The 25,440-nt window shown below is 49.4% G+C and overlaps 2 protein-coding genes across 4 annotated transcripts in view; one reads left to right on the top strand and one right to left on the bottom strand.

Annotated features, from left to right (window-relative positions):
* Nucleotides 1-668: 668 nt before the first annotated feature.
* LOC144722406 (uncharacterized) lies at nucleotides 669-10,405 on the bottom strand. Its single transcript, XM_078600649.1, has 7 exons — nucleotides 10,217-10,405; nucleotides 10,019-10,093; nucleotides 8,947-9,073; nucleotides 6,971-7,081; nucleotides 5,946-6,083; nucleotides 5,190-5,310; nucleotides 669-3,186 (listed from the first exon to the last, which is right to left on the bottom strand). Exons 3-7 carry the CDS (start codon nucleotides 9,060-9,062, stop codon nucleotides 3,178-3,180), a joined length of 495 nt encoding a protein of 164 aa, XP_078456775.1. The 5' UTR covers nucleotides 9,063-9,073; nucleotides 10,019-10,093; nucleotides 10,217-10,405; the 3' UTR covers nucleotides 669-3,177.
* Nucleotides 10,406-23,054: 12,649 nt separating this feature from the next.
* Nucleotides 23,055-25,440, top strand: part of COL14A1 (collagen type XIV alpha 1 chain) — a 102,562-nt gene continuing 100,176 nt past the window's right edge. For 2 of the 3 annotated variants that reach the window (XM_078600644.1, XM_078600642.1), the window contains exon 1: nucleotides 23,055-23,314. The gene's annotated coding sequence lies outside the window, so the exon portion shown is untranslated. The remainder of the gene's footprint in view (nucleotides 23,315-25,440) is intronic. The other variant, XM_078600643.1, reaches the window with a different exon arrangement.

The following is a 25,440-nucleotide window of genomic DNA, read 5'->3' as shown; positions in this document are numbered from 1 at the left end:
GGACGTTGCATCCCCGATGACACCCGTGGTAATAACCAGGACGGCTGCTGGATTCGAACCGCGGACCTCTGCAACAAGTGGCCAGCACGCGAAGCCACGTTGACATCAATGTCGGCGTTGGTAGATCCCCCCCCCGCCACCCCCGTGTAGCCTTAACGGACTGTTGGGGCGAGTGCTGTTAGCGAGTAGCGGCACCCACGAAGGCCGGCACGGGCACACCGAGGTGTGTGGGTGGGCCAGCAACCACGCCCGGCCGCCTTTGTCTCCCTATTGGCCATGTTTACTACATACCGCACCAGGTACTCATTTGAGGCTGAGTGGACCTCGGGGAGGCCCAGGACCGGTTCAGACAATTGTCACTGGTGTTGGCCGTGAGCGGGAATCGAACTCGGGTCGCCGAGTTTGTAGCGCTAACCGCGACACTACCGCTCCCCACTAAGTGACACAAAGCCAAAGACCCCCCGTATAGCCTGTTGGGGCAACTGCTGTTAGCGAGCACCTATGAAGGCCGAAACGACACACGAGGGAGTGGGTGGCTAGCAACCAGGCCCGGCCGCCTTTGTCTCCCCAGTGGCGATGTTTTAACGCACCGCACCAGGTACTCATTTGAGGCTGAGTCGACACACACACAGCTGGGCACGCACGGCAAGTGAGGGTGGACCACAGGCTCGTAGTAAATGTACTTTATTCTTCCCCCGTCACGTGTCACACGAAGCCCGCCGTCTCACGCGAACAATTGCACACGAGCAGCGGGTGGAGGCGACAGCTAAAATGACATCGATACTCACACGGCTAGGCAGCCACACGTGGACTCTTCATATGCTAGGCTATATTTATATCATTATATCTGTACGACGACCTTAACGCACAAGGCATGCCCCAAAGAATGCATAGGTGACCTGTGATTGACAAGTAAATATACGTGTAGGTAATAGCCTGTTTTCGTGTAATTGGTTACATTTGCTGTTTCATTTCGATTAAAGCGCACTGGGGAGACACGTCTGTCCTGTGGGTTGTGTACGTTTGTGCTAACATTCGTTATTTCGCATGGTCTCTAGCAAATACGCATAGGCGATGCATGTGTCTTTGTCTGTGTATGGTAGTCACCTCAATTAGTCAACCAGTAACACGCGTGCACGTCCCGTGACCGCCTGCCGAGCATTCGCGACACTTCACGTGGTCAATGTCACTGTAGTTGTGCAAAGGGGGTGATAGCTCTTGTTGCTGGAGTGTTAATAAATAAAGCAGAGTAAAACATAAATTAATTTACACGTTATAAATATGATACTGCCCTGATATTGTTGAAAAATGCTTCGTGTTGACTGCAATAAACTAACGATCGTTGTTGTCTTGTAATGTATATTTGCGGTAATCAGTGTTGGCTTTCAACAAATTAGTTGCGATTTTATCGCCCCTATTGGTATGATGGACTGAATCATTTCCCGAACCAAGATATGAACTCTCAGCCTTCTAAATGTGAGCTGCACTCTCAGTGAAATGGTTTAAATACATCTTTATATATACCCACGCCCGATGTGTCAGTAAAGCATATCAAGGTGCGGTCACATCTAGACGCCACCTAAATCCTATCCGCATTGGTTTTTGTATTCGGCGTTTTAGATATTCATTCATGGGGATGTGAGCGACATTCGGCCAACTTTCGGACGTTTAAACGTCGTCTCTATCCGTGTCTCTTCACATGCTTCAATGTGAACCAGTATCCTAGCATGGCAAAAATTATAAATCGTGGAGTCAAGTAGCCAGGATTTAATTTCTCACTAACCATGAGCCACGGTGACAGTCAGAGCGAGCTGTATACTGGATGCGGTGTGCCGGGTGCGGATATATTTCCTGGCTTGCACAGACCCGGGCAGACCCGGCTAATATCGCGAAAGCCCTCTGGCGTGCAAGCATCGACCGCAGTGTGATTTTTTATTTTTTCAAAAATGTTCGCCCCGCAAATGCCATCGTTCAGAGGGGGAAATAATTGGCGGTGACCAATGTGGGTCCGCTCGGTGGATGGAGAAGCCACCAGGGAAACCGTGAAATGCGCCAGACAAAATTGTTACGCGCGGTCTGAGAGCATCCACGGTCTGGCATTGTCACGTGGGGAGGACAACTTTTGCCGCACCGCAAAATGTTCGTGACGAGTGGGGCACGGTCACCGTGAATTCAAATCGAAAGTTTTGTATCGGTTAAATAATTGCAGGGGGGTGGTGTGGTGGAAATCAATTGCAGTCGGAATTAGTTTTGGAATACACCGTGTCCGTAAGAACGATGTATGTCCATGCGCGCGCGTGTGTCTATATCGGTAGGTCGACTCACCCTCAAATGAGTACCTAGTGCGGTGTGTCAACCTCGCCACGAGGGAGACAAAGGCGGCCCGGCGTGGTGTCGGCCAGCCACCCCCCTCGCGTGCCGTGGCGGCCTTCATCGGTGCTACTCGCAAACGGCACGAAGCCCCGGCAGTCTGGTGAGGCTATACGGGGCATCGCTGTGTTTGCCGAGCCGGTAGTGGTCACGATGTTATCGTTGACGTTATGGTTCGCGCCACCGTCGACGAATATCGAGGTGACTAATGCCCATGGGCCCTGTCCGTAGCGCGCGAGCCAACGCAAAAAAAATATAAGAATCTTGATTTGAAGCTTTCCTGACTGCAGAAATCCATACTCTTTGAATCTTTCGGTAAAGTCACGTAGGTATAAAATAAAATAAATAATTCTATTTCATTTTACGTAGGTATAAAATAAATTTTTATTTCGTTTTATACCTACGTGACTTTACCGAAAGAACCAAAGAGTAGAACAAAAAATAGGAAGTTGAGCCATGCCAGACAGCAGTGTCGTACGCTGTGGTTCTCTACCAATGCGGGTGGGCGATCGGAGAGGGTTGGTTGGGGAGGGGGGGAGGTGGTTGGGGGAGAGGGACGGGGGGGTCTACGCGCATCAACGGAATATCGGAGATCACGATGGATGGCATCGTTCGAATACGCTCAGCCGGAATTGCTCGCGACTTTTGTCGCCATTGTCGCCGTCATAGCGGTTGTCGCAGCGGTAAGTCGTAGTAGTCGTGGTCGTTGTTGTTGTTGTCGTTGTTTGTCGTCGCTGTTTTGTGATGATGAGCGGCACGTAATCTTTTATAAATCCTCCAAAGGCACGGGCAGGTTTCCCGTCGCTGTCAATAACCCTGCAAAATAAACGGAGTGAGGCGGTGAGTCATCGCTTGCGGAGTTTCGTGAGCCGGCTGGCGAAGGAGAGCTCCACGTTTTCACCCAGGTAACGGGAGAGCACACACTTCGATATGTATTGACCACTTTAACAAAAAAAATCGGATCGATTCTCATGTCGTCTGGAACATTGTTCCAATATGGAACTAGGGCCACTGTTTCAGGCTCCGGTATAACCGCGTAAGCACGGTACCGATTAATCGGTCTGTCGATTAAAATCAATTCTTACTCTCGCAACACGTGCGTCCAATTGCGTGCGCATATATGTGTGTAAACATCACCACGAGGGAGACAAAGGCGGCCGGGAGTGGTGTTGGCCACCCACCCCCTCGTGTGCCATGCCAGTTTTCATAGGTGCTCGAAAACAGCACTTGCCCCAAAAGTCTGGTAAGGCTATACGGGGGATATTTGTTGCTGTTTTTTTTTGTGTGAGATGTAACTTTAATCATTGGCCCAGATGAATTACGACAGCATTTGGATGAGTACATTTCGAATGGTAAAAACGAACAAAATATCCGGTTCCAATCTATTTGGTTGTTCCTGTGATATCATGACACTTATTTTGAAAAAAAAACTTAATTGTCTCCGGTGAGGTAATTAAATTATTTATTTTGGGTGAGATCGTCGTGTTGGTATAATAATATTATTATTATAGCCCTCCACCAGCCGATTGAGACCAATAAAATCAAGTTGTCACGTCACGGACAGTGCCGGATTATCCTAGTAGCACAAGTAGCTACACATGTAGTAGCTACATATGCTACAGGCCCCGCGCTTTCAAGGGCCCCGCACTAAATGCTTTCAAGCTATCACTTCCGGTTCAGTGATTCTGCACTTGCTCTATGGCTATAGTACTATACCGCCTTCAACTTTTATGAACGCCTGGGTGTTTAAGGTTAGCGATTTGTCGTATTATCTGGCTGTATAGCAAATGAAAACATACAATTACTTTACTATGCAAGTAAAAAATGCGTGTTTTAATATTTGTGCGTTTTTTTTGTATTTAGGGCCCCTTTATAACATATGCTACAGGCCCCGCACTAGCTTAATCCGGCACTGGTCACGAACAAATATGGCGGACGTATTTGGTTGTTCAACAAAAGCGGATGTTGGAGAGCGAGCGAAACGCGTGGCAATGTTGCGCGACGTTTTGCCAGACATCACAACCAGCATCATCACGGCTTCAACACGAAGCTCAGGTCTCGAGTGACTGGCAGTGTGATATTTCGCATTTGACAAATGTGGAAAATTACGTGTGTATGTAGATATGTTGAACTTTTGTCGCACCGGACGTAGCCAATCGTGCTAATGGGAAGTTGCGGCGGATGGACATCAAACTAAAAACAAAAAAGCAGTTCTAAAGAAATTAGGCTGTTAATGTAGTTGATTTCAAAGCGCATAGCTGCAGTGGATTCCTAATATAGGAAGGGAGAGCGTTCCAGACGGCCGCACGCAAATGGCCTACACGTCGGGGAATCTTTAACGTCCGCCGTGGACTAGACGGCGTCGACCTTACGGTCACTACACACCAACGAGTGCGTCATCCACGCACACCCTGGCGGTATCACTGCAGTCCCTCTGGCATCTACTGCCGCCTTGCATTGCTTGAAGGACCTTAATATTCAACTATGACATCCTCTAGTTCATTTAAAGTTTCAAGTTCATTTATTAGGTATACCCCTGTGAGCCATTCGGCTCTTGAATCGGGTGCAACCGCAACAAACAAAAAAATAAAAAACATGAATAAAAAACATCTTAAAGTGACTATGTGACTGAGTGCAAACAGAAAATCCAAGAAAAGACAGTAAAATGTTGCAGAAAAGGCACCGTACACAAAAATTCCTAAATCTAGAAGAAGAAGAAGAAGAAATAACCGGGGTGGCCTGCCAGGTTCGAACCGCGAACGACTTTCCGCCACCAAGCAGTGGATGCGCTAAGACTGAGCCGTATGGCGGCCCCGCACCTCGGCGATGTGCTGCACGATGTCTCGCAAGGTTCCCGGCTCATAGTAGTCCTCCAGTCCGGCCACGTCCAGCTCGCCGGACGTCACCAGGGAGTTGCCTTGCTCCGATGGACTCATCATCCTGAACGTCGGCATCATCAAACAGGATAATCAACATCATCACCATCACCACCCACATCAGCAGCAGCATCATTCTGGGAATTACCAGGCCAAATATGGCGTACAGGGGCAGCTGCTACTGGGGGTGCCCTTAGGGTAAACCACATGGCAATCCTCGCCTCCTATTGGCAGACTAACGCCCACCTGCAGGCCAGGTGCTGATTCACCTTGAGCCACGCAGAGACAGCTGCCACTGGGAGAGGCCGTCGAATATTTTTTAAAGCAGGGCGCTCTATCAAAACAAACTATCATCATTGTGAGAGCTATGCGGCTCGGCCTTGACAATCTAAGCCAATGTTCTTCATTGCAAGGCCCGCACGGGCCACTGGATGGATGGTCTGATGTGCGCCCCCCTCCCCTACAATACACAAATGTGAAAACACCCCCATCAACCTCATCATCATCATCGTGCTGCTGTCAAACACCCAATGGTTTCAAATGGAGTGGCGGAGCCTCACACTCACTGACAACGTCTTATCGGCGAAAGTGCGACCCTCCTTCTGTGAAGAACACTGGCTGATAGACGCAGTAGCCCTGGTATCAGATGAAGGCCCGTGCCATGCGTGACACCTCTCCCTCCCCCAGTCTGCCCGTCACCTTCGCTTGGACAGAATGGCCTTGGCGTACTTCTCCGCCGCTTGCTGCTTGCGCAGGCGGCTGAACAGGTCCGTGAAGACGGCGTCCGAGTGGCGCTTGTAGACGGACGACGCCTCCTCGAAGGGGGGCTCCTCTTCACTAGGGGGGGAGGGGTGGGGGAGGAAAGGGGGGGGGGAAGGGGGGGAAGTTGGGGGAGAGGGGGCATGGTTAGTAGGGGTTATGTGGGACACGTCGGTGTTTTTTATGAGAATTAAATTGGCGCGGTGGCGAGATGTTAACTACCTCGCCTGCTACACAGGAGGGCGTGGGTTCAATCCCAACCCTGACGCCTGTGGTGTAGTGGATTTTTCTCCGGGTCCTCCGGTTTTCCCCTCCACATTTAGAAACGTGCGTTTCGAGTGTTTGGCTGCTATGGATTCACACATGAGAATGCACTTTATTGAGCCATTGTTTGTGGCCAGGTGGCTTTTGAAAAATATCTCAATGGGCCTTAGCTGGTAAAATAAAATAAAAAGTTTATTTTTAAATGCTCACTGGGACTCCTTTGAGAAGCGTGAGGGATATCGGAATGAGTCTTCGGCTGCGCCTCCTCGACTTTCCCCACACGAGTCTTCATCTTCAACAATGAACAAAAACTTTCAAGCAACTTCAACGAGCCTCGGTTCTCAATGGACATCTCATCAGCCAGGGACGGATCTGAAAACTTTCAAGAGGGAGACGGGGGGGGGGGGGCTCCCCACATTTCAAACTATTTAAATATCTCCCCTCTCCTCCTAACATTAACTAATACGCACATGCAATGTCTCTTGTCTGCTAATATGATGTTATTAACGTCACTGATTCGATCGAAAATGTAAAAACAAAAATCTATACAATACACATTTTGACCTCTCAAGGGAGGGCGAGAGGGTGGGGGTGGGGGTCAGAGTGGTCCCCCTCCTCCCCCGCTCCCCCCTCCCCCCGGATCCGCCACCGACAACGAGTGACACCGCCGAGTGAGCCACCATCACCGCAGGGGGACTCACTCGATCCGCTTGCCCTGTTGCAGCAGGGACTCGAAGTAGCGCCGGGCAGACATCTGTCCCAGCAGCTTCTTGTAGTTGTTGTGGAAGAGGGCATCGGCGTGTCGCTCCGGCCTGAACGGCGGGGAGGGGAGAGCGGGGGGGGGGAAGGGAGGAAGGGGACGCGGGGGGTGGGGGGTGATGACAGTGACAGACGTCACTCATCTCCGGCTCATCACTCGCTCATCATCCTCGACCTCATCGTCACGAATCTCCTCCTCTTCTACTGCCACGCTCCTCCTTGCCATGACGCCGTGAGTTCCGGTTGTTTTGTGCAACAACCAGAGTCCCGAAGCGCCTGCTGCCTCTCCGATGACAGGCTCACGCGCTTCAAGCGCTGTCGTGTAAATTGACCAGGTTAAAAATAAAACCCAGCTGAGCTTCTGAGACGTGATGAGATTGGGTGCAGTCGTGGCACACGTGATCATTGGAGAAAACGCACGCGCAGGCACTCACGTAAATAAAACAATAATTATTTTTTTTAAAAACTCAACACATTCATCAATAATTTCCGCAAAGGTAAAATATCTTGGGCGACGTTTCGATGAATGGTCCTTCTTCATAGCAACACACGTAGAATGCAGAAGGTGCTATGAAGGAGGGTCATTGCCCGAAACGTCGCCTATTATATATTATTTACCTTTTATAAGACTGCGTTATTGACGGCTGTGTTGCGTTTTTTTGGTTATTTGTGCTCATGCACCGCTGCGAACGCGGTACCACCAAAAATAAAAGCGTTGAAATTAAATTACCTCCAAGACAACTACAGGGACGAGGCGACCGTGCGCGCCCTCCGAGCCAGAACTTTGGAGGCAAAGGTTGGTGGATCACGCAGAGATGTTTGCGTGAAGCTCCCAAAGCCCCGTGGGCTTTTCTCCGGCTACTCCGATTTTCATCCCCGCGTGCACAAATAACGCTTACAATGGATCCAGCCGAACGTGAGGATGCGTGGTTTTCATAGCGACCACTACATTACTGGACGTCGCATGCAGTAGAACACATTGGTCGAATTTATTGACCGCGTAGTATAGACACACGGGTGGAGCCGTGTCTCAGTGGTTAGGGCACTACGCTATGAACCAGGCCACCTGAGTTCGATTCCCGAACACGGCTGATACCGTCAGCGGCGAGTGACATTTGAACCGGTCCTGGGCACACTAACTTAGCCTGGTGCGGTAGGGACTACACATTAGGCGTGATAATGACAGTGAAATAAAATTGACGGCGATGGTGATAATTACATAATTGATTACGATGAATTGATTATTTGCAAACGATGCAGATCGATATTGGATCACGATGACAATCTATATAATCGGCATGATTATGATAATTATCATGATATCAAACTAGCACCGTTGTTTATTATCATCATTTTAATTCTGACATTGCAATAAGCAAATTACTGGCATAGAATGTTCATTGTCCACCAAATTCTACGGTGTCAAAACATCGAACGAGCTATAAGAGGTTGTAAAAATTATGTCATCACTTGCTCGGGAACGCGGCCCCATAAAACTGGCTGCACGTGTTAAACAACGATCATATAAGACCAAACAAATGACCCACTGAACAAACAAACACGTGCGATATATACAATCTTATATGGCTGTTGTGACGAGACCCACAAGCTTCCCACGTGTGCCTCACAAACAAAGACAAAGATCCCCCGTATACACATGCAAACTACGGGCAAGTGTTGCTCGCGATCACCTGTTACAGCTGGAGGCTGGTGTGGTCAGAGCCACGCCCGGCCGCCTTTGTCTCCCCAGTGCTAATCATGTGTATACACCACAGCAGGTACTCATATTAAGAATAATTAGACCTAGGGGAGGCTCAAACCCGGTTCAAATATTCGCCACTTGCGCTTAGTGATCGTGAGCGCAGCGCGCTGACCGCTGCCCCACCGCTCCCCGGCTGCACACAGGCGCGCCGCTCACCGCAGCGAGAAGAAATCCGTGTCGGTGGCGGGGAACGAGTCGCGACCCGGGCAGTGCAGAGTCAGGACCAAGCAGACGGCGGCGACTGCCGCTTGGAACGAGCGCATGGGGCTCATGGTTACGATGCCTGTAAAAGGAAGGACACGCGTTAGGAAGGACAGAGTGGGGAGTAACAATGTCTGCACAGAGATTCCGCCGCGTAACCTTTAACAGACTGCTGGGACGAGTGGCTGTTAGCGAGCACCTATGAACGCCGCCGTTGTCATCTTCAGTGCCGATGTTTAATACACATCGCACAAGGTACACATTTGAGGCTGAGTCGACCTACGGGAGCCGCAGGACTGTGTTGAGCTTGAGACATTCCAGCACACACTCACCAGCACACACACACACACCAGCACACACTCACGTAATACAGAAACGTACACTAAAACGGACACAAATATCCATTTAACATTACAGACTCTTGTGGCAAGTGCTGTTAGCGAGTACCTATGAAGACCGAAACGGCGTTCGAGGGGGTGGGTGGCCAGCACTACGTCCGGCAGCCTTTCTTCCCCCCAATGCTGATGTTTACACACCGCACCATGTACTCATTTGGCGCTGAGTCGACCTAGGAGAGGCCCACAACTGGTTCAGATAATCGTAATAATAATCTATCGAGAAACGAACACTGGTCGTCGGGTTCGTAGTGCAGCTCGCTAATCACTGCGCCACCGCTCACCGAAAGAGAGCGCTAACGCCGTCAAAATGACGAATATCTCGCAATAGGTTTACCCCTTCTGGCAATAAAATAGGTGTTATTGTTTTATTTGAAGCTTTCGTGACTGCAGGGATTCATATTCTTGGTGACTTTACCGAAAGAACCAAGAATATAATAGGTGTTAAAATGCTCAAACACCGAATTAGGTACACCTATTTCACGGCATCAAGTCTGCAATGATCACAAGTTTATATTTTATTTTCTTCATAATTTTGACACTCGAAAAAACGGTCCCGTGGACTCCGTCAACTCTCTGCCAAACCACGCGACTTCTGACCGCTCCGACTCGCAACCCAAACCTCAACTCACCGTTTGCCCCGCGAAGCGCCGAAGCCGAATGTTGAAGAGCGGAGCCTCAGTCAGCGATCTTCACACCACGCAGCCCTGTTGGTTTAGAACAAGCCACTCAACTCGATGTCAAATCGCCCCGCACTAACAAGAATGTAAATAATTAGCGCAGCAGGTTTATCTCGCACGCCAGTTAAACTGCAGTCTAGGTCAACCTACCTATAGAGCTTGCACGTTGCCCCAGCGGTGAGGCTGTATTAGAATCAAGTTGTAATGTTTGTTATTATTATTTTAGTTCTGTAGCTCGTGCAGGTTAATACGCCACGTGCAGTCGAAACGCCGATGCTCGCACGCTCCTCTCGACCAGAGTGGTGGGGCACAGAGTAGGGAGCGGCTCTGTCCAAGGTCCTGAAAAGGTCTCTCATTTACACACACACAGGTTCACATTTATATACACGCACGCGCACACAGAGAAGATGGTTAGCGGGTTAGGGGCGTGTACACTTGTTTTTTTTTACTTCCCTCCGCAATAATCACCCACACGCAGTGGACGTCAGTCACTTTTACACACATTCATTACAGACTAACGTCATTGTGTGTCTGTGTGTGGGTGTGTGTGCTCGTGTGAATGCGTGGGTGTGCTTGGGTATGCGAGAAAGCGGTTGGGCAGTGGTTAGCGCGCTGCGCTACGAACCTGGCGACCCGAGTTCGATTCACGCTCACGACCAAGAATAGTGACAACTTTTTTCAACGGTACCGCGCCTCCCCTAGGCAGATTCAGCATCAAATTAATACCTGGTGCGGTCGCTAAACATCAGTACTGGGAAGGCAAATTCGGCCGGGCGCGATGTTGCATGCCGTGTCCGACATTCATAGGTGCTGCTCGCTAACAGCACTTGCCACAACAGTCTGCCTAAGGCTATACGGGGGATCTTTGTGGAAAGAGGTCTCGCAGTGGTAAGCGCACTGCGCTATAAATCCGGTGACACGTGATGTGCCGGACCTCTTCAACATTAACGGTGGGGAGACAACGGCGGACGGGCATGGTTAAGGCCACACCACCTCGTCTTGCGCCCGGGCGTGTCGGCCTTCTCAGTTGCTCCCTTATAGCAATTCCCTCCTCATATTCTCAGAACATGTGCATGTGTGTTGGACTTCTTTCGCACCGTACGCAGCCATCCGTACGAGTCGGAGGTGCGGGGAAGGACAACAAACTATGCACACACACAAAACAGTTCTAAAGAAATTAGTTTTCAATCTAGATTCAAGGTTATCGAGGGAACTTAGGACGTGATTGTGTGTACTTTACATGTACTTGTGTACTTGCATACGTGCGTTTGCGTGTTTGCTAATACTTATTGTGAATGGGTCATCAATTTCCTCGCCTCCGCGTGTAGCCCCGTCATCACAAGCATCTCCACCTCTTCCGCCGAGAAGAATCTCAAGGGAGTAAATTTAATAATGTTGGAAAAAATACCGAACTACCGCTGGATGAAGACCTCCTCGAGGTTTGCGCGGTCGTAGCGGTTGTTCGATCATACTTCACCATACTGGAGTGTGTTTGTGTATTGTTGCCGTGAGCATCTACAACCAGACTGCTTACAACCAGACTGCTTAGACACCTGGGAATTAAGGGCCAGAGCCAACGTTCGGCAATCAGAGCTGTATCGGAGGCGGCAGAAGGCAGCAGTCAGTGAGTGGCTCTGGATGAAGAGGAAATACCCCAGCTGGGCCCCGAAGTGAGAGGGCCAGGAGGTATGCAGTCAACAATGCTTGACTCAGGGAGGAGGACGCCCCTGCCATGCATAGTCCCATGGGATGTTGGCTATCAACAACAAGGCAACTCCTATGACTAATTGGGAATGGGACGCAAGCGTAGGTTTGATCACCCTGTCGCTGGCCGCCTTTGGGGAGGGTGTATAGTGTGAAAGGCCGAAACACCCTAGGAACCAAAGGTTCACTACTGACGATGCGCTCCCCAAATTTCACCAGGCTCACTGTTCATGAACTCTTGGAAGTGCTTGCACAAAGGATAGTAACATCTCATCCTGTGTTCTTGGAATCTGATCATACTTCACCATACTGGAGTGTGCTTGTGTATTGTTGCCGTGAGCGGATATCAAACTCGGCTTCCACGGGTTGAGCAACTCAGTGCGCTAACCACTGCGCCTCCGTTCCATCCACGCGCCCATATAACTTCGCTCTGGTGATCAAAGGACTCAAGGGGGCGAACAGGAAGCACCGTGGCAGCTGAACGCGCAATAACATTCCCCGCTCGGCAAACTCAGATAATGAAGCAGTTTTTATTACGAACTCGGACAATAACGCGGCAGCTAAGAGGCTAAAGCAGCTCGCGACGCTGGCACACACACGCAGCAGGCTACCGCGCGTCGTGTCTTAATGGAATTGCGGTTAATGCGTTCGACGAAGCGTGCTCGTTATGGGTTAAGACGCAGGCTTGCACGCACGCGCGCGCGTGTGTGTGTGTGTCTCATTGAGAAAGGAAGCTCAGGGTTGAGTCAACATGCACCCCATCCTCTCCTCTTATCTCTCGCTCTCTCTCTCTCCCTGTTGAAGTGAAACCTGCCCGGCGATCTGTCACGTCCATTTCGTAGCCGGCGGTGGATTTATTGCAGGAGACGCGCGGAGGGCTTCTTTATGGCGAGGAGGGTGGAACCATAGTCACTGATGCGCACTATTAGCCCCGCGCGCCGGCGACACCTGCCTCGCTGTAGGATGGATGCAACAAGTAGGTTGGCACAGCTGTATCTGTGTGTGTGAGGGGGGTACAGCAAGTAGGTTGGCACAGCTGTATCTGTGTGTGTGAGGGGGGTACAGCAAGTAGGTTGGCGCAGCTGTATCTCTGTGTGTGAGGGGGGTACAGCAAGTAGGTTGGCACAGCTGTATCTGTGTGTGTGAGGGGGGTACAGCAAGTAGGTTGGCACAGCTGTATCTGTGTGTGTGAGGGGGGTACAGCAAGTAGGTTGGCGCAGCTGTATCTGTGTGTGTGAGGGGGGTACAGCAAGTAGGTTGGCACAGCTGTATCTGTGTGTGTGAGGGGGGTACAGAAAGTAGGTTGGCACAGCTGTATCTGTGTGTGTGCTGGGGGTACAGCAAGTAGGTTGGCACAGCTGTATCTGTGTGTGTGAGGGGGGGGGTACAGCAAGTAGGTTGGCACAGCTGTATCTGTGTGTGTGAGGGGGGGGGGTACAGCAAGTAGGTTGGCACAGCTGTATCTGTGTGTGTGCGGGGGGTACAGCAAGTAGGTTGACACAGCTGTATCTGTGTGTGTGAGGGGGGTACAGCAAGTAGGTTGGCGCAGCTGTATCTGTGTGTGTGAGGGGGGTACAGCAAGTAGGTTGGCACAGCTGTATCTGTGTGTGTGCTGGGGGTACAGCAAGTAGGTTGGCACAGCTGTATCTGTGTGTGTGAGGGGGGGGTACAGCAAGTAGGTTGGCACAGCTGTATCTGTGTGTGTGAGGGGGGTACAGCAAGTAGGTTGGCACAGCTGTATCTGTGTGTGTGCTGGGGGTACAGCAAGTAGGTTGGCGCAGCTGTATCTGTGTGTGTGAGGGGGGTACAGCAAGTAGGTTGGCGCAGCTGTATCTGTGTGTGTGAGGGGGGGGGGGTACAGCAAGTAGGTTGGCACAGCTGTATCTGTGTGTGAGGGGGGTACAGCAAGTAGGTTGGCACAGCTGTATCTGTGTGTGTGAGGGGCGTACAGCAAGTAGGTTGGCGCAGCTGTATCTGTGTGTGTGAGGGGGGGGGTACAGCAAGTAGGTTGTCACCGCTGTATCTGTGTGTGTGAGGGGGGTACAGCAAGTAGGTTGGCACAGCTGTATCTGTGTGTGTGCTGGGGGTACAGCAAGTAGGTTGGCACAGCTGTATCTGTGTGTGAGGGGGGTACAGCAAGTAGGTTGGCACAGCTGTATCTGTGTGTGTGAGGGGCGTACAGCAAGTAGGTTGGCGCAGCTGTATCTGTGTGTGTGAGGGGCGTACAGCAAGTAGGTTGGCGCAGCTGTATCTGTGTGTGTGAGGGGCGTACAGCAAGTAGGTTGGCGCTGCTATATCTGCGTATGTGACCGAGACTGCGTGAGGAGTCTCGCATCCAGCAGTTTATTGACAAAGATTACGCAATGCACAATAGGAATTGTTCTAAACGCAGTATGCCTTTGATTTCGTCACAGGAATGTGGAATTTCCACCACTGGTTGACGGTCGTAAACTGAGAGTGGGGCACTGGACGTTTACTTGAGCACGGGAGAGACACAATCTGACTTGTCTTGGGGGTCTTGCGTAACACGAGCCATTAGTCATCCGTATTTGTGTTAGGGTTTTGTTGCGACATCATTCCCCAATGTTTCAACGTTTCATCATCACCACCAGCAACAGCTGCAGCAAAGCAAGCATCGTCCTCACTCGCAGAAGCATCATCATTATCAGCAGTAGAGCAGAATCATCATTACCATCATCATCATGATTCCCATCAGCAGCGGTAGCATCATTATTTTTCTTCTCATGATCAGCTGGCAGGCCCACCAACACCACCGCCAGCAGCAGGCATTAGCAGCAGCAGTAAAACATAAAATAATAATCGATCATCCGCATCAGGTTCACGATTATTATCATCATCATCAGCAGCGGCGGATTCGCTCGTCATCACGTTGTGTCCGTGGTGCCGATCGTCCTCCGGGTGTCAGTTTCTCACCAGATCACGCACTCCAAGGGGCTCGCCTCTTCATAGGACATCCACTCAACATTCCGAGCGCATTTGTAATTACGAGCGCGGCACCCAAAGATGTCACGTCCGATAAACTCGGGAAGTTATTTTACTATTCCCCCGTTTTCTTTTTATATCGCGGATTTTTTTTTTTTACAACTCCAGATGACCATTATATATAACAAAAAAAGTGAGAACGAGACGTATCATTAATAAAAATCCAATGAAAAAATGTTCATGAAAGCCGCATTGACAAAACAAAAGGTAGAATCATGCATGGTGCACGAAGGTGCGTTATCTCTCGCGGGGCAAGCGACGTCCTCGTGTTAATTAAACTCGCTCCAGCCACTCGTTCTCCCTTTGTGTTCACACAACAAGGAAGCCTCCGCCTGAGCCTCCGTGTCGAGTCGGGCAGCCGATGATTGCACGCGCTGGCATGAGACTCCGCGTCTTGTCGGATCAACGCACCTCCAATTAGCACGGTTGGCTACGTGCGGTGCGAAAGAAGTTCAACGTACACACAGGGTTCTGCTTATGAGAGGTGCCCCAAGACATATATCGTCATCAGTTGCAGCAGCAGCAGTCATGTTCAGTCCACTGCTGGATGGAAGGTTCCCCCAAGTCTAGATTTGAAGCTTTTGTGACTGCAAGGATTCATTCTCTTAGACTTTACCGAAAAAACTTAAGAGTATTCTCCCAAGTCGTCGCCACCTGCCACGGTCTCGCGAAATAACAATCCACCACAAACATATACATACAGTATATATATACAGTATATATATATACAGCATATATACATACCGTATGCGTGTATATATAATAGAGGGTGAGATGCAACTCGATAGCTCTGTGATGAATACTTTCGCGTAATTGGGTCAATTGAAGGCAAACTATGTCTGTGTGTGTATCACTACGAGTTACACGCCGCAATCAAGACACTCGTGTGTGCTCCTTGTAACTTTCATTTATCTTTACGATGCGTAGGTCCCATTGAAAAAAAACGGAACTCAGATAACGAGGGAGAATGACAGCTGAGTGCATCGATCATGGGTGGTGGCTGTTAAAGTCAAGGATAGGAGCTAAATATACAGAATCAGAGGATGTATATATGTACTGGGGGAATCCGATGAGCGATGAAGCGCTTTTTCACAGGTGTCCAGTAGGGGCAGTGTTAGAACGTTACAACAACAAACAATACAAACACGTGACAGGAGCGAAAAGTAGAGGGACATGTAAACAAATCACTTTTAAAAAATATACAAATAAAACTAAACCATTTTTTGGGTATCTTACCAGGTAAAGCCCGCTCAGCGATTTGGCTTTTTCAGAAGCTACCTGGCCACAAATGATAGCTCAACGGCGTGGCTTATCACGTGCGAATATTAAACGATAACAGCCTTGGGCTCCCCTAACAATCAGTCCGACCCTGATCCGTATACACTTTGTCTTATATCCCCGTGTCACGCTCGTGTCTCGTAGCGTGTGTCCCGTTGTCTCGTATAATGTCTCCCGTGTCTCTGTGCCCGGTCCTTTTGTGTCACGTGTCCCTGTCTCTCTGTGTATCTCTGCTAAAGCATTCAGGCTGCGCGGGGAGCGGTAGTGTAGTGGTTAGCGCTACGAACCCATCTGTCCTGTTCGTTTTCTTCCTCTTGGCCAATACATTCAATAATCATCTGGACTCTACTGGCCTATCCGTGGAGTATCACGGATACTCGTGCGACGCGGAAACAACAGACGCTGCAGAGGCAATTATTCTCATCTCCGAATGCAAATCATCCAAGCTTTGGGTGCGTGGTGGGGAAAGTACGCGGAACCAGGCATTGGCTGCACGAGTTTTATAACGATCACTGAACACCTGCGTTTGCTCAGCGAATGATTTAAACAGACGTGGCATCTATAATAGTAATATATGGCACCTGTGTATGTCACCCGCAGCCTTTGCTCTTCCTGTCACACACACAGCAAACTCAACGTTACAACACCCCCCCGTGTAGCCTTAACAGATTGTTGGGGCAAGTGCTGTTAGCGAGCGCCTATGAAGCCGGAACGGCGCACGAGCGGTGTGTGACGAGCACCACGCCCCGGCCGCCGTTATTTGTCCAGTGCTGATGTTTAAACACCCTAACAGGCACTCATTTGAGGCTGAGTCAACCCAAGGGATGCGCATGACTGGTTCAGATAATCGTCACTAGTGTTGTCGGCCGTGAGCGGGAATCGAACTCGAAGAGTCAGAAATCTGTACTTATTGTGAAGAAATCCGATGAGCGATGAAGCTCTTTGTTTTTTTTACACCACCGCTCCGCACACACTCCACGATCACACACACACACACCACACACAGGCGGGCGCGTACCACCTCCTGCCATGTCTCCACTCCACTCGGCACAATTCCAGGGCCGGTGGGGCGCTGGATGATCTCCTGCCCATCGGAAGAATTCAGCCGCGCGCGCTGCACGAGTTGGCACCGCGCTTACCGCCACAGCAAAGACAAAGATCCCCCGCGTAGCCTTAACAGACTGTAGGAACAAGTCCCGTGAGTGAGAACCCCACTACTGTGACATCAATACCGAAAGTTGCAGCCTTGTTACGGTTTTTTTTATTGATCACACACCTAACGACAATTACTTCCAAGCAATGGGATGTGCGCTTTGCAATATTCACCAGATGTCACGCACGTCGCCAAGTGATCATTAGCATCATCATTACAATCATCATCTTCGGTGACATCGTTCCGCAAAATAATCAAACACTTGGTACAATGCAGACAAACTGTTGATGCGAGATTTGAAGCTTTCGTGACTGCAATGATTCATAGTCTTAGGTTTTTTCGGTAAAGTCACGTAGGTAAGACGGAAGCTTGTTTTGCCTCCGAAACGTCGTGATTTTTATTTTATTTTTATTTTACTTTTATCAATTTAAATTTTTTACCTACGTGACTTTACCGAAAACACCGAAGAATAGGTTGATGCGAGTTCACACAAACCACGCCGGCGAATTATTCTTCTCGATGGACACTTAATAGACTGAACGAACTACACATTTTTATTTTATTTTTACCGGTCAAGGCCCACTGAGCTATTAGCTTATTTTTCAGAAGCGACCTCGCAATCACAAATGATAGCTCCACGAAGTTGGCTTCTCACGTGGAGCAGCGTTCTTCACTACATTTCAGGGTGGGGACCACTTTCGCCACCACACATTTGAAACCATTGTGGATGTAGGGGTGTCAGGGGAAGGATCCCCACCAATAGGAGGGTTAGTGAGACGGTGACAGGAGAAGGGGGAGGGGTAATCGAGGAGATATGAGGGGAGAACGGGCGGGAAGAAGGGGAGCTTTTGGCGAAAACGAGATTGAGACGGCTGGGGACAGGTGTGGATGGGAGCAAATGATTCAAAGACGAACCCCTTGCAACCTTGTGTCGGCTCTCCTTTGCAGGGGTTTGACAGCAGCACGATGATGACGATGACGCTGGGTGGGGTGGTCACGTGGTGTGCATTGTCGGGGGCCGCACTAAAGGCCACCAGTGGCCCGCGGGCCTTGCAATGAAGAACACGGATATGCAAGAACGTGCCACAAGAATTGTGTGGCTAATGCATACATATATACATAATAAATATAGTCTTCTTGGTTCGTTCGGTAAAGTCACGTAGAAGGGAAATAATAAAATAATAAAAATGAAACATCATAAAATACAATTCACACAGTGAGAATTGTAGTTTATTATGTTTTATTTTTATGTTTTATTTAAATACAATTCACACAGTGAGAATGGTATATTATGATGTTTTATTTTTATTATTTTATTATTTACCTTCTACGTGACTTTACCGAAAGAACCAAGAAGATGAATCCCTGCAGTCACGAAAGCTTTAAATCGAAATAAATATCGTATGTATATGTTTGTGTAGGAGATGGGCGCATCGTTATATCGAGGAACGGTGGCAGCTGGCGACGACTTGAGGGAGGCCTCCATCCAGCAGCGGACTGAACATGACTGCTGCTAATATAAAAAAAGGCTTCATCTTGTCTGGCAATGAAACAAGTATGATAAATAAAACAGATGTTAACATCCTCAATCACCAAATAGATACCCTTTTTGCAAGGCACCAGGTCCACGTGGCGTTGATGCACATTTGATGCCTTACAAAATTAATCAGTGTTTGTCTTTGAACATCTTAACCGGTTTAAGTCCCTGAAAGGCTAAAACCTAGTCATTTTATCGTTTTTTTTTATACTGCCAAAAGAAGAGGTCCCATAGAACACCAGAAAGAGCGCCCACGTCAATCTCATTTTAAGATCCTGGCACTGGCTTCCATTCAGTCGTAGAATTTTTTTTTTTAAATGTGTTTAAATCGTTGAAAGGTCTGGCACCTGTACACATGTCTTCCTGCCTTTAATATATGAACCAACAAGACCCCTCACATCCTCTAGTCCTGGTCTTTTAGTCGTCCCAAAGTCCAGGGACCAAACCCTAGGGAGTGTTTACACTCTTCGTCTGTAGAACAGCCTGCCAGGGAATCTGATGAATTCAGAATCATTACGCATTTTAGAAAATAAATCTTAAAACTGACTTTTTAAAACTTGCTTTTAATTGGCATTCTCTTAATGTGTATTTTTTTTTATCATGCCTTTGCTAGAAATGTGTTACAACGTGATTTTATTTTGCCTACGATTTCACATTTATTGTTCACGCCTGTAAAGCACGATGTATAGCCTTTTTTGCACGAATTGTGCTATTGAAATAAAGTTTGATTGATTGCTATAACGTGGCGAGCGAGTGTTCGTCACTTGGTGGCTACAGATGCTCCCTTTCACCGGACGAGGGAGCTATGACTCCACGACTGGAACGCGACTCGAGACGCACCAGCGCTCGCTTCGCTTGGCACGAGTTCAGAGCTCCCATTGAGCTCACAGAGTCCCCTGGGTGAGTGGGTGGGGGCTGGTGCAGGGGGAGGGGGGGGGTAATGGGGGGGTCCGACCCATCTATCCATTAATTCATTACGTAATGTTCGGCACAATTGTGGAATTTTCCAGTCATTTTAAACGTTTATTATTATGATGATTATGATGATGACTTCAAGTTATATGCACGCACCGCTAATGTGGATTCCTGAACACACGTTTAATTGAGAGAGAGAGCGAGAGCGTTGGGCTGTTATTTAATATCACCATTGTATAAACTCTTGCCAAGCAGACCTCGATATTGGCATTTAGCTCATGAACACACTGTACTGTGTTGCCATAGGCATGGACATAAGTATACTCTACAAGTATGAGCGTATCATGGGTCAAAAGGGAGCGGTGGCGCAGTGGTTAGCGCGCTGCGTTATGAACAAGACCTCCCGAGTAATGTTCTAAGACCACGGCTAACATCAGTGACGAGTGATATCCGCAGCGGTTCTGGGACCCACCCCACGTTCACCAAAGCGCACCCACCAGCGTGGTGAACGTGTGTTCAACCACCACGACTGGCATTGCGTGGAACAGATATATTCATCCATACCTTGCTGATCTCGTAAAGGAGCTTACACCATCGTCACGCAAACTCCGGCCATCCTCGCAGTTGCACCGGCCTTCGTCTGACCTTCGACCGACCTTCGACCACAGACGGCGGTCACCGCATCGCGCGGCGCTTTCAGATGCGCTTCTGCGGCCGTCTGGAACGCTCTTCCTTCCGATATTAGGAAGCCGCTGGATCTGTGCACTTTCAAATCTCGGTTGACAAACTCATTTCTTTAGAACTGCCTTTTGTGTTTAGTTTGTTGTCCTTCCCCTCGCACCTTCGATTAGCACGGTTGGCTAAGTACGGTGCGAAAGAAGTTCAACTTGTACACGTACATTAACTTAACCCTTAATTAATCCACCACTCGATGAAGGCCTTGCCAAGGCCTTCCTTTCGGCCCAGGGGGTTGTTGGCCATACTTGACACGGCTGGTTAACGTGGGTTGGTGTAGGAGGGTGGAGCGCTTAGGGGCCGTCCATAAATGACGTCACGCTCCTAGGGGGGGGGGTCAGACATTTGTGACGATGTGTGACAAGGGGGGGGGGGTGTTGAGAAATGTAACGTCACATCAAAATTAGCAACTTTAAATAAACATAGACAACACGTTTTACATAATTAAGTAGACTTTTAAATAAATGTTTCTCCTAAAACATCAGAGTGCAGCGCCACATTAAATACGCACTACAATGACAATAGTTTAAAGCGATCTGAAGCATGTTTTTTTTTGGCGGGGGGGGGGGGGACAGAGCTTTGTGACGTCATATTTGAGGGGGGGGTCTGACTTTTTGTGACGCCGTGTGACAACGTGGGGAGGGGGGGTCAAAAATCGTCCAAAATCGCGTGACGTCATTTGTGGGCGGCCCCTTAGGACCGGTTCGGAATCAAACTCGGGTGGACAGGTCAAGAGCACGCGGAGCAGTACGGGATCACAGTGCCCCCCCCCCCCCCATGCTGAGCACTGTGCCATCGCGCCGCCCATGCAGTCGTGTATCCACTCGTGTTGGATTACGTTTGTCATTGAGTTGAATAGCGACACGTGCTATTGGGCGCACGTGTCGCCTATTGGGGCAAGTGCCAATTAGCGAGCAACGATGGATTTTCACCCGCGGCGCACGAAAGAGGGTGGTCTGGCCATGCGCAAGCCCGTGAAGGACTTTGTCTTTCATCGCGATCTGATGGCTTTCCGCACCGCAGCAGGTGCTCTTTTGAGGCCGAGTTGACCTAGGGGAGGCCCATCACACGGCCGGGGATCGAACCCAGGTGGCACAATGTGCGACCCATTCATTGGCACGGCGCGCGCGCGCGCACACACGGCACCTCGATTCGATTCCCCGCCACAACATAACACAAGTGGCAGGTTGTGTTTAGACTTGTTCCGTGCCTCCACTAGGTCGACTCGGAGTTAAAAAACAACATTTTGGAACGCGTGGAAATAAATACTGTACGAGAAATGGGGAGCCCTGAAGGGGGACGGGAATGGCCCCGGCCACATAACTCGAATCTTTACTCGATAAGAGCCCCCCCTGCCTTAACAAGTCGATAAGAATCCACGGGTGGTGGTGTCTGTGCGAGTGGGTCAGAGGGCAAGCAGCGGTGACATTTGTAAAAAAAAAATAGCTTCATAGCTCATATGATTCCTCCAGTATAAATACATGTTCATACTCTTCACTGCGCTACGACCCCTGCTAGCGAAGTTTGATTCCAGGCCACGGCCAACATCAGTGACGAGGCAGTTCTATCAAGACCGTTCCCGGACCTCCGTTATGTTAACTTGGCCTTAAACGCGTACCCGGTATGCTGTGTAAAGATCAGCACAAGTGAGAGGTGCGACCTGGCGTGTATAAGCCACGCAGTCTCGTTGTGCCACCTTTTCGTCCTTAATAGGTGCTCGCGAACAGCACTTGCCCCAACAGTCTGTTAAATACGATACGGGGGTAAACACGTGAGCAACATGTGTTCTGCTATTGGAGTGCACGTATGTGTGTGGGTATGCGTGAGTGCGAGTGAGTCTGTGTGTGTGTGCGTGAGTGCGAGTGAGTCTGTGTGTGTGTGCGTGAGTGAGAGTGAGTCTGTGCGTGTGTTTGTATGCGTGAGTGAGTCTGTGTGTGTGTATGCGTGAGTGAGAGTGAGTCTGTGTGTGTCTAGGTATGCGTGAGTGCGAGTGAGTCTGTGTGCGTGAGTGTGAGTGGGTCTGTGTGTGTTTGTATGCGTGAGTAAGTCTGTGTATGTGTGTATGCGTGAGTCCGAGTGAGTCTGTGTGTATGCGTGAGTGCGAGTGTGTGTTTGTATGCGTTGAGTGAGAGTGAGTCTGTGTGTGTGTATGCGTGAGTGAGTGAGTGAGAGTGAGTCTGTGTGTGTGTGGGTATGCGTATGTGCGAGTGAGTCTGTGTGTGTGTGTATGCGTGAGTGAGTCTGTGTGTGTATGTGTGAGTGAGTATGTGTGTATGCGTGAGTGAGTGCGAGTGAGTCTGTGTTTGTGTGGGTATGCGTGAGTGCGACCGCGTGTCTCTGTTCCACTTCCGACCGCGGCTCGCACTTGCAGGGTAGGAGTAGAGAGTAGCGGCGTGGGGGAGAGACAGTAGGAGTGGAGGAGGAGGAATCGAGAGTAGAAGAGGAGGAGTGGGGATAGAGAGGAGAGTAGAGGAGGAAGTGAGGGAGGGTGGGAGGAGGGTGCGGAGAGCGAAGAGTTGGAATATGAAGTGGAGGAGGCGGAATCTGATAGAGGACGTGGGGAGGAGGATTGGGATCGAGAGTCGAGACAGATGGGAGGAGGAGGTGGTGGGGGGGGGGCGTAGAGAGTAGCGAGTGGGGGGGGGGTAGTAGGAGGCAAGGACGACGAGGAGGAGGATAGAGAAAGGGGGAGGAGGGAAGGAGGAGTGAGGAGTGTGGAGGTTGGAGTGCGCCTTCTCTTCAGCCTCTCTAAGTCGCAGCACGCGGTCTCAGCGCCACCGCTCCCCACCACGCACCCTTCGGAGAGCACCCCCCCCCCCACTGTGTAACTCGGACCCCCCGCAGTTTCGGACCTCCAAGCGAGACCCCCCCCCCCCCATCGGACACCTGGTTCACTGAGCTCCCAGGAAGGTGAGAATCCAAGGTACGAACTTTTCCGTCGCTTTTCTACAGCGTGGGCAGCAATTCCGTATATACCCGTAACTCTTCCGTGGCCATGTGAACTTTTGCGATGGTCTATAAATGTCGACTTCCCGCCCGTCCTATATATATGTTGTACATTTAGTTTCGTCGTCATTGAAGCAGCGTCGATAAGTTTAAAGGTAGATCTCGGTGAGGGCCGTTGAAGGATTTCACCGTTATAGTTTGGGGACATTTTCGAATACTGTACTGTGCACATGCCGTTTCGATGCGCAGCTGTGCCAGCTCACTTTTTACGGACCGCCGTGCCGTGGAAGGTCTACAGGTTAAATTTCGATTTAAAGCTTTCGTGACTGCAGGGATTCATCGTCTTGGTTCTTTCGGTAAAGTCACGTAGAAGGGAAATAATAAAATAATAAAAATAAAACATAATATAATTCTCACGACGTTTCGGCCACAACGCAAACAGGTCTGTCGGAAAGACAGCGTCTGAATGAGCTCATTCAGACGCTGTCTTTCCAACAGACCTGCTCTTCACCTGATGACGGCTGTTTGCGTTGTGGCCGAAACGTCGTGAGAATTATTTTATTATGTTTTATTTTTATTATTTTATTATTTCCATTCTACGTGACTTTACCGAAAGAACCAAGAAAAAGAGGTCTACAGGTGTTTCAGGGACCCAGCGAGTCGAGCGATGTCCATGTTACGCATGTTCTTAGATGGCCTAGAGAGCAGGAGGCGGCTCTTTATGCTCCGATTCGTGACGTTTTTTTTCATTATTAATCACCAAAGTGCTTTGCGGTTCTTGAACTATTGAGTTGAGTGTGTGTGTATGTATACCGAATTATATATTTTAACGTCTCTTCTTGTTATGTTTAGTTGAGGACCCCTGTGGGGTGGAGAGTCGAGTGATTGTCAAGTCTAGGGACGTTCTAGAAGGGATAGTGAGTGAACGATTGGTTAGCCTTTGATAATTGTCGCTGTACGTATCCTAAAACATTGTTTTCAGAGATATCGTTTGGACTTTAAAAAATATGTAAAGTAGAATGTTGATTCACTTTTCGGGCAGGGTCGGCATAAAGTTCCACTCTGCTTTCAGCCTCGTACGTGTCATTGACACACATAGACTATTTAGCCATCGGCGGTGAACCGAATAATTTGTCTCCGTTGGAGTTGTGTGACGTTAAAAATTAACCCGTAAAAACAAAGTTTTTCACTATAAATCCTTTATATGCGTGGTGGCTAGAGTCATCTCGTCCTCTGGCTTGAGATGGCTGCCACCTATGGGTCAGATGATTGTCTGCCACCATTAAGCAATTGGTAATTAAATATGTCACGCACAACGAGTCTGTGTGCAAAATGTCAGCTCGATTGGATCACGGGAAGTGGGTTAAAAAATGGACCGAAAGATTTGCACGGTCGTAAGCGCGCAAGCAAGCAAGCAAGTGAACTTAATATAAAGGATTTAACAAGTAAACCCGTAAAAACAAAGTTTTTCACTATAAATCCTTTATATGCTTGTCGGCTAGAGTCTTCTCGTCCTCTGGCTTGAGATGACTGCCACCTATGGGTCAGATGATTGTCTGCCAGTATTAAGCAATTGGTAATTAAATATTTAATTTGTTTTGCCTAAACAGTGTAAAATTTTGGGAATTTTTTTTCACGAACATTAATTGTCTCGCACAACGAGTCTGTGTGGAAAATGTCAGCTCGATTGGATCACGGGAAGTGTGTTAAAAAACGACCGAAAGATTTGCACGGTCGTAAGCAAGCAAGCAAGCACGCAAGCAAGCACGCACGCACGCAAGCAAGCAAGCAAGCACGCAAGCAAGCAAGCAAGCGAACTTAATATAAAGGATTTAAAAATAAAACCAAGAACAAGCGAGTTGCCGCTGCTGCTGCTGCTCGCTCCAGTGAACAATACCCAGGTGATGTCGGGGTGAGTCGGGACGGGGAGGGAGAGACGCAGGAACCATGAGACAGGGGATGGGAGTGGGGGGGGCACGGCGTGAGAGCGGCCCCCCGGGTAGGAGTTGCGTAACGAGTCGGCGACATCGCGAGCAGTGAGACTCGAGAGGGCGCCTAGCGATTTATTGTCGCGTGGTCGCCTTCGCGACAACGGCTGAAAGA

Source organism: Lampetra planeri, chromosome 14, assembly GCF_965212315.1.
Source record: "Lampetra planeri chromosome 14, kcLamPlan1.2.h2, whole genome shotgun sequence".
Classification (NCBI taxonomy): Eukaryota; Metazoa; Chordata; class Hyperoartia; order Petromyzontiformes; family Petromyzontidae; genus Lampetra; species Lampetra planeri.
This window is presented reverse-complemented; position numbering and strand designations above follow the sequence as displayed.

Excerpts from the sequence above, each read along its gene's own strand:
- LOC144722406 (XM_078600649.1), bottom strand. The coding sequence starts at position 9,062 with ATGAGCCCCATGCGCTCGTTCCAAGCGGCAGTCGCCGCCGTCTGCTTG. Across the intron at positions 7,082-8,946 it reads ACGGATTTCTTCTCGCTGCG|GCCGGAGCGACACGCCGATG; the intron begins GTGAGCGGCGCG and ends CCCGCCGTTCAG. Across the intron at positions 6,084-6,970 it reads CAACAGGGCAAGCGGATCGA|TGAAGAGGAGCCCCCCTTCG; the intron begins GTGAGTCCCCCT and ends CTCCCCCCCTAG.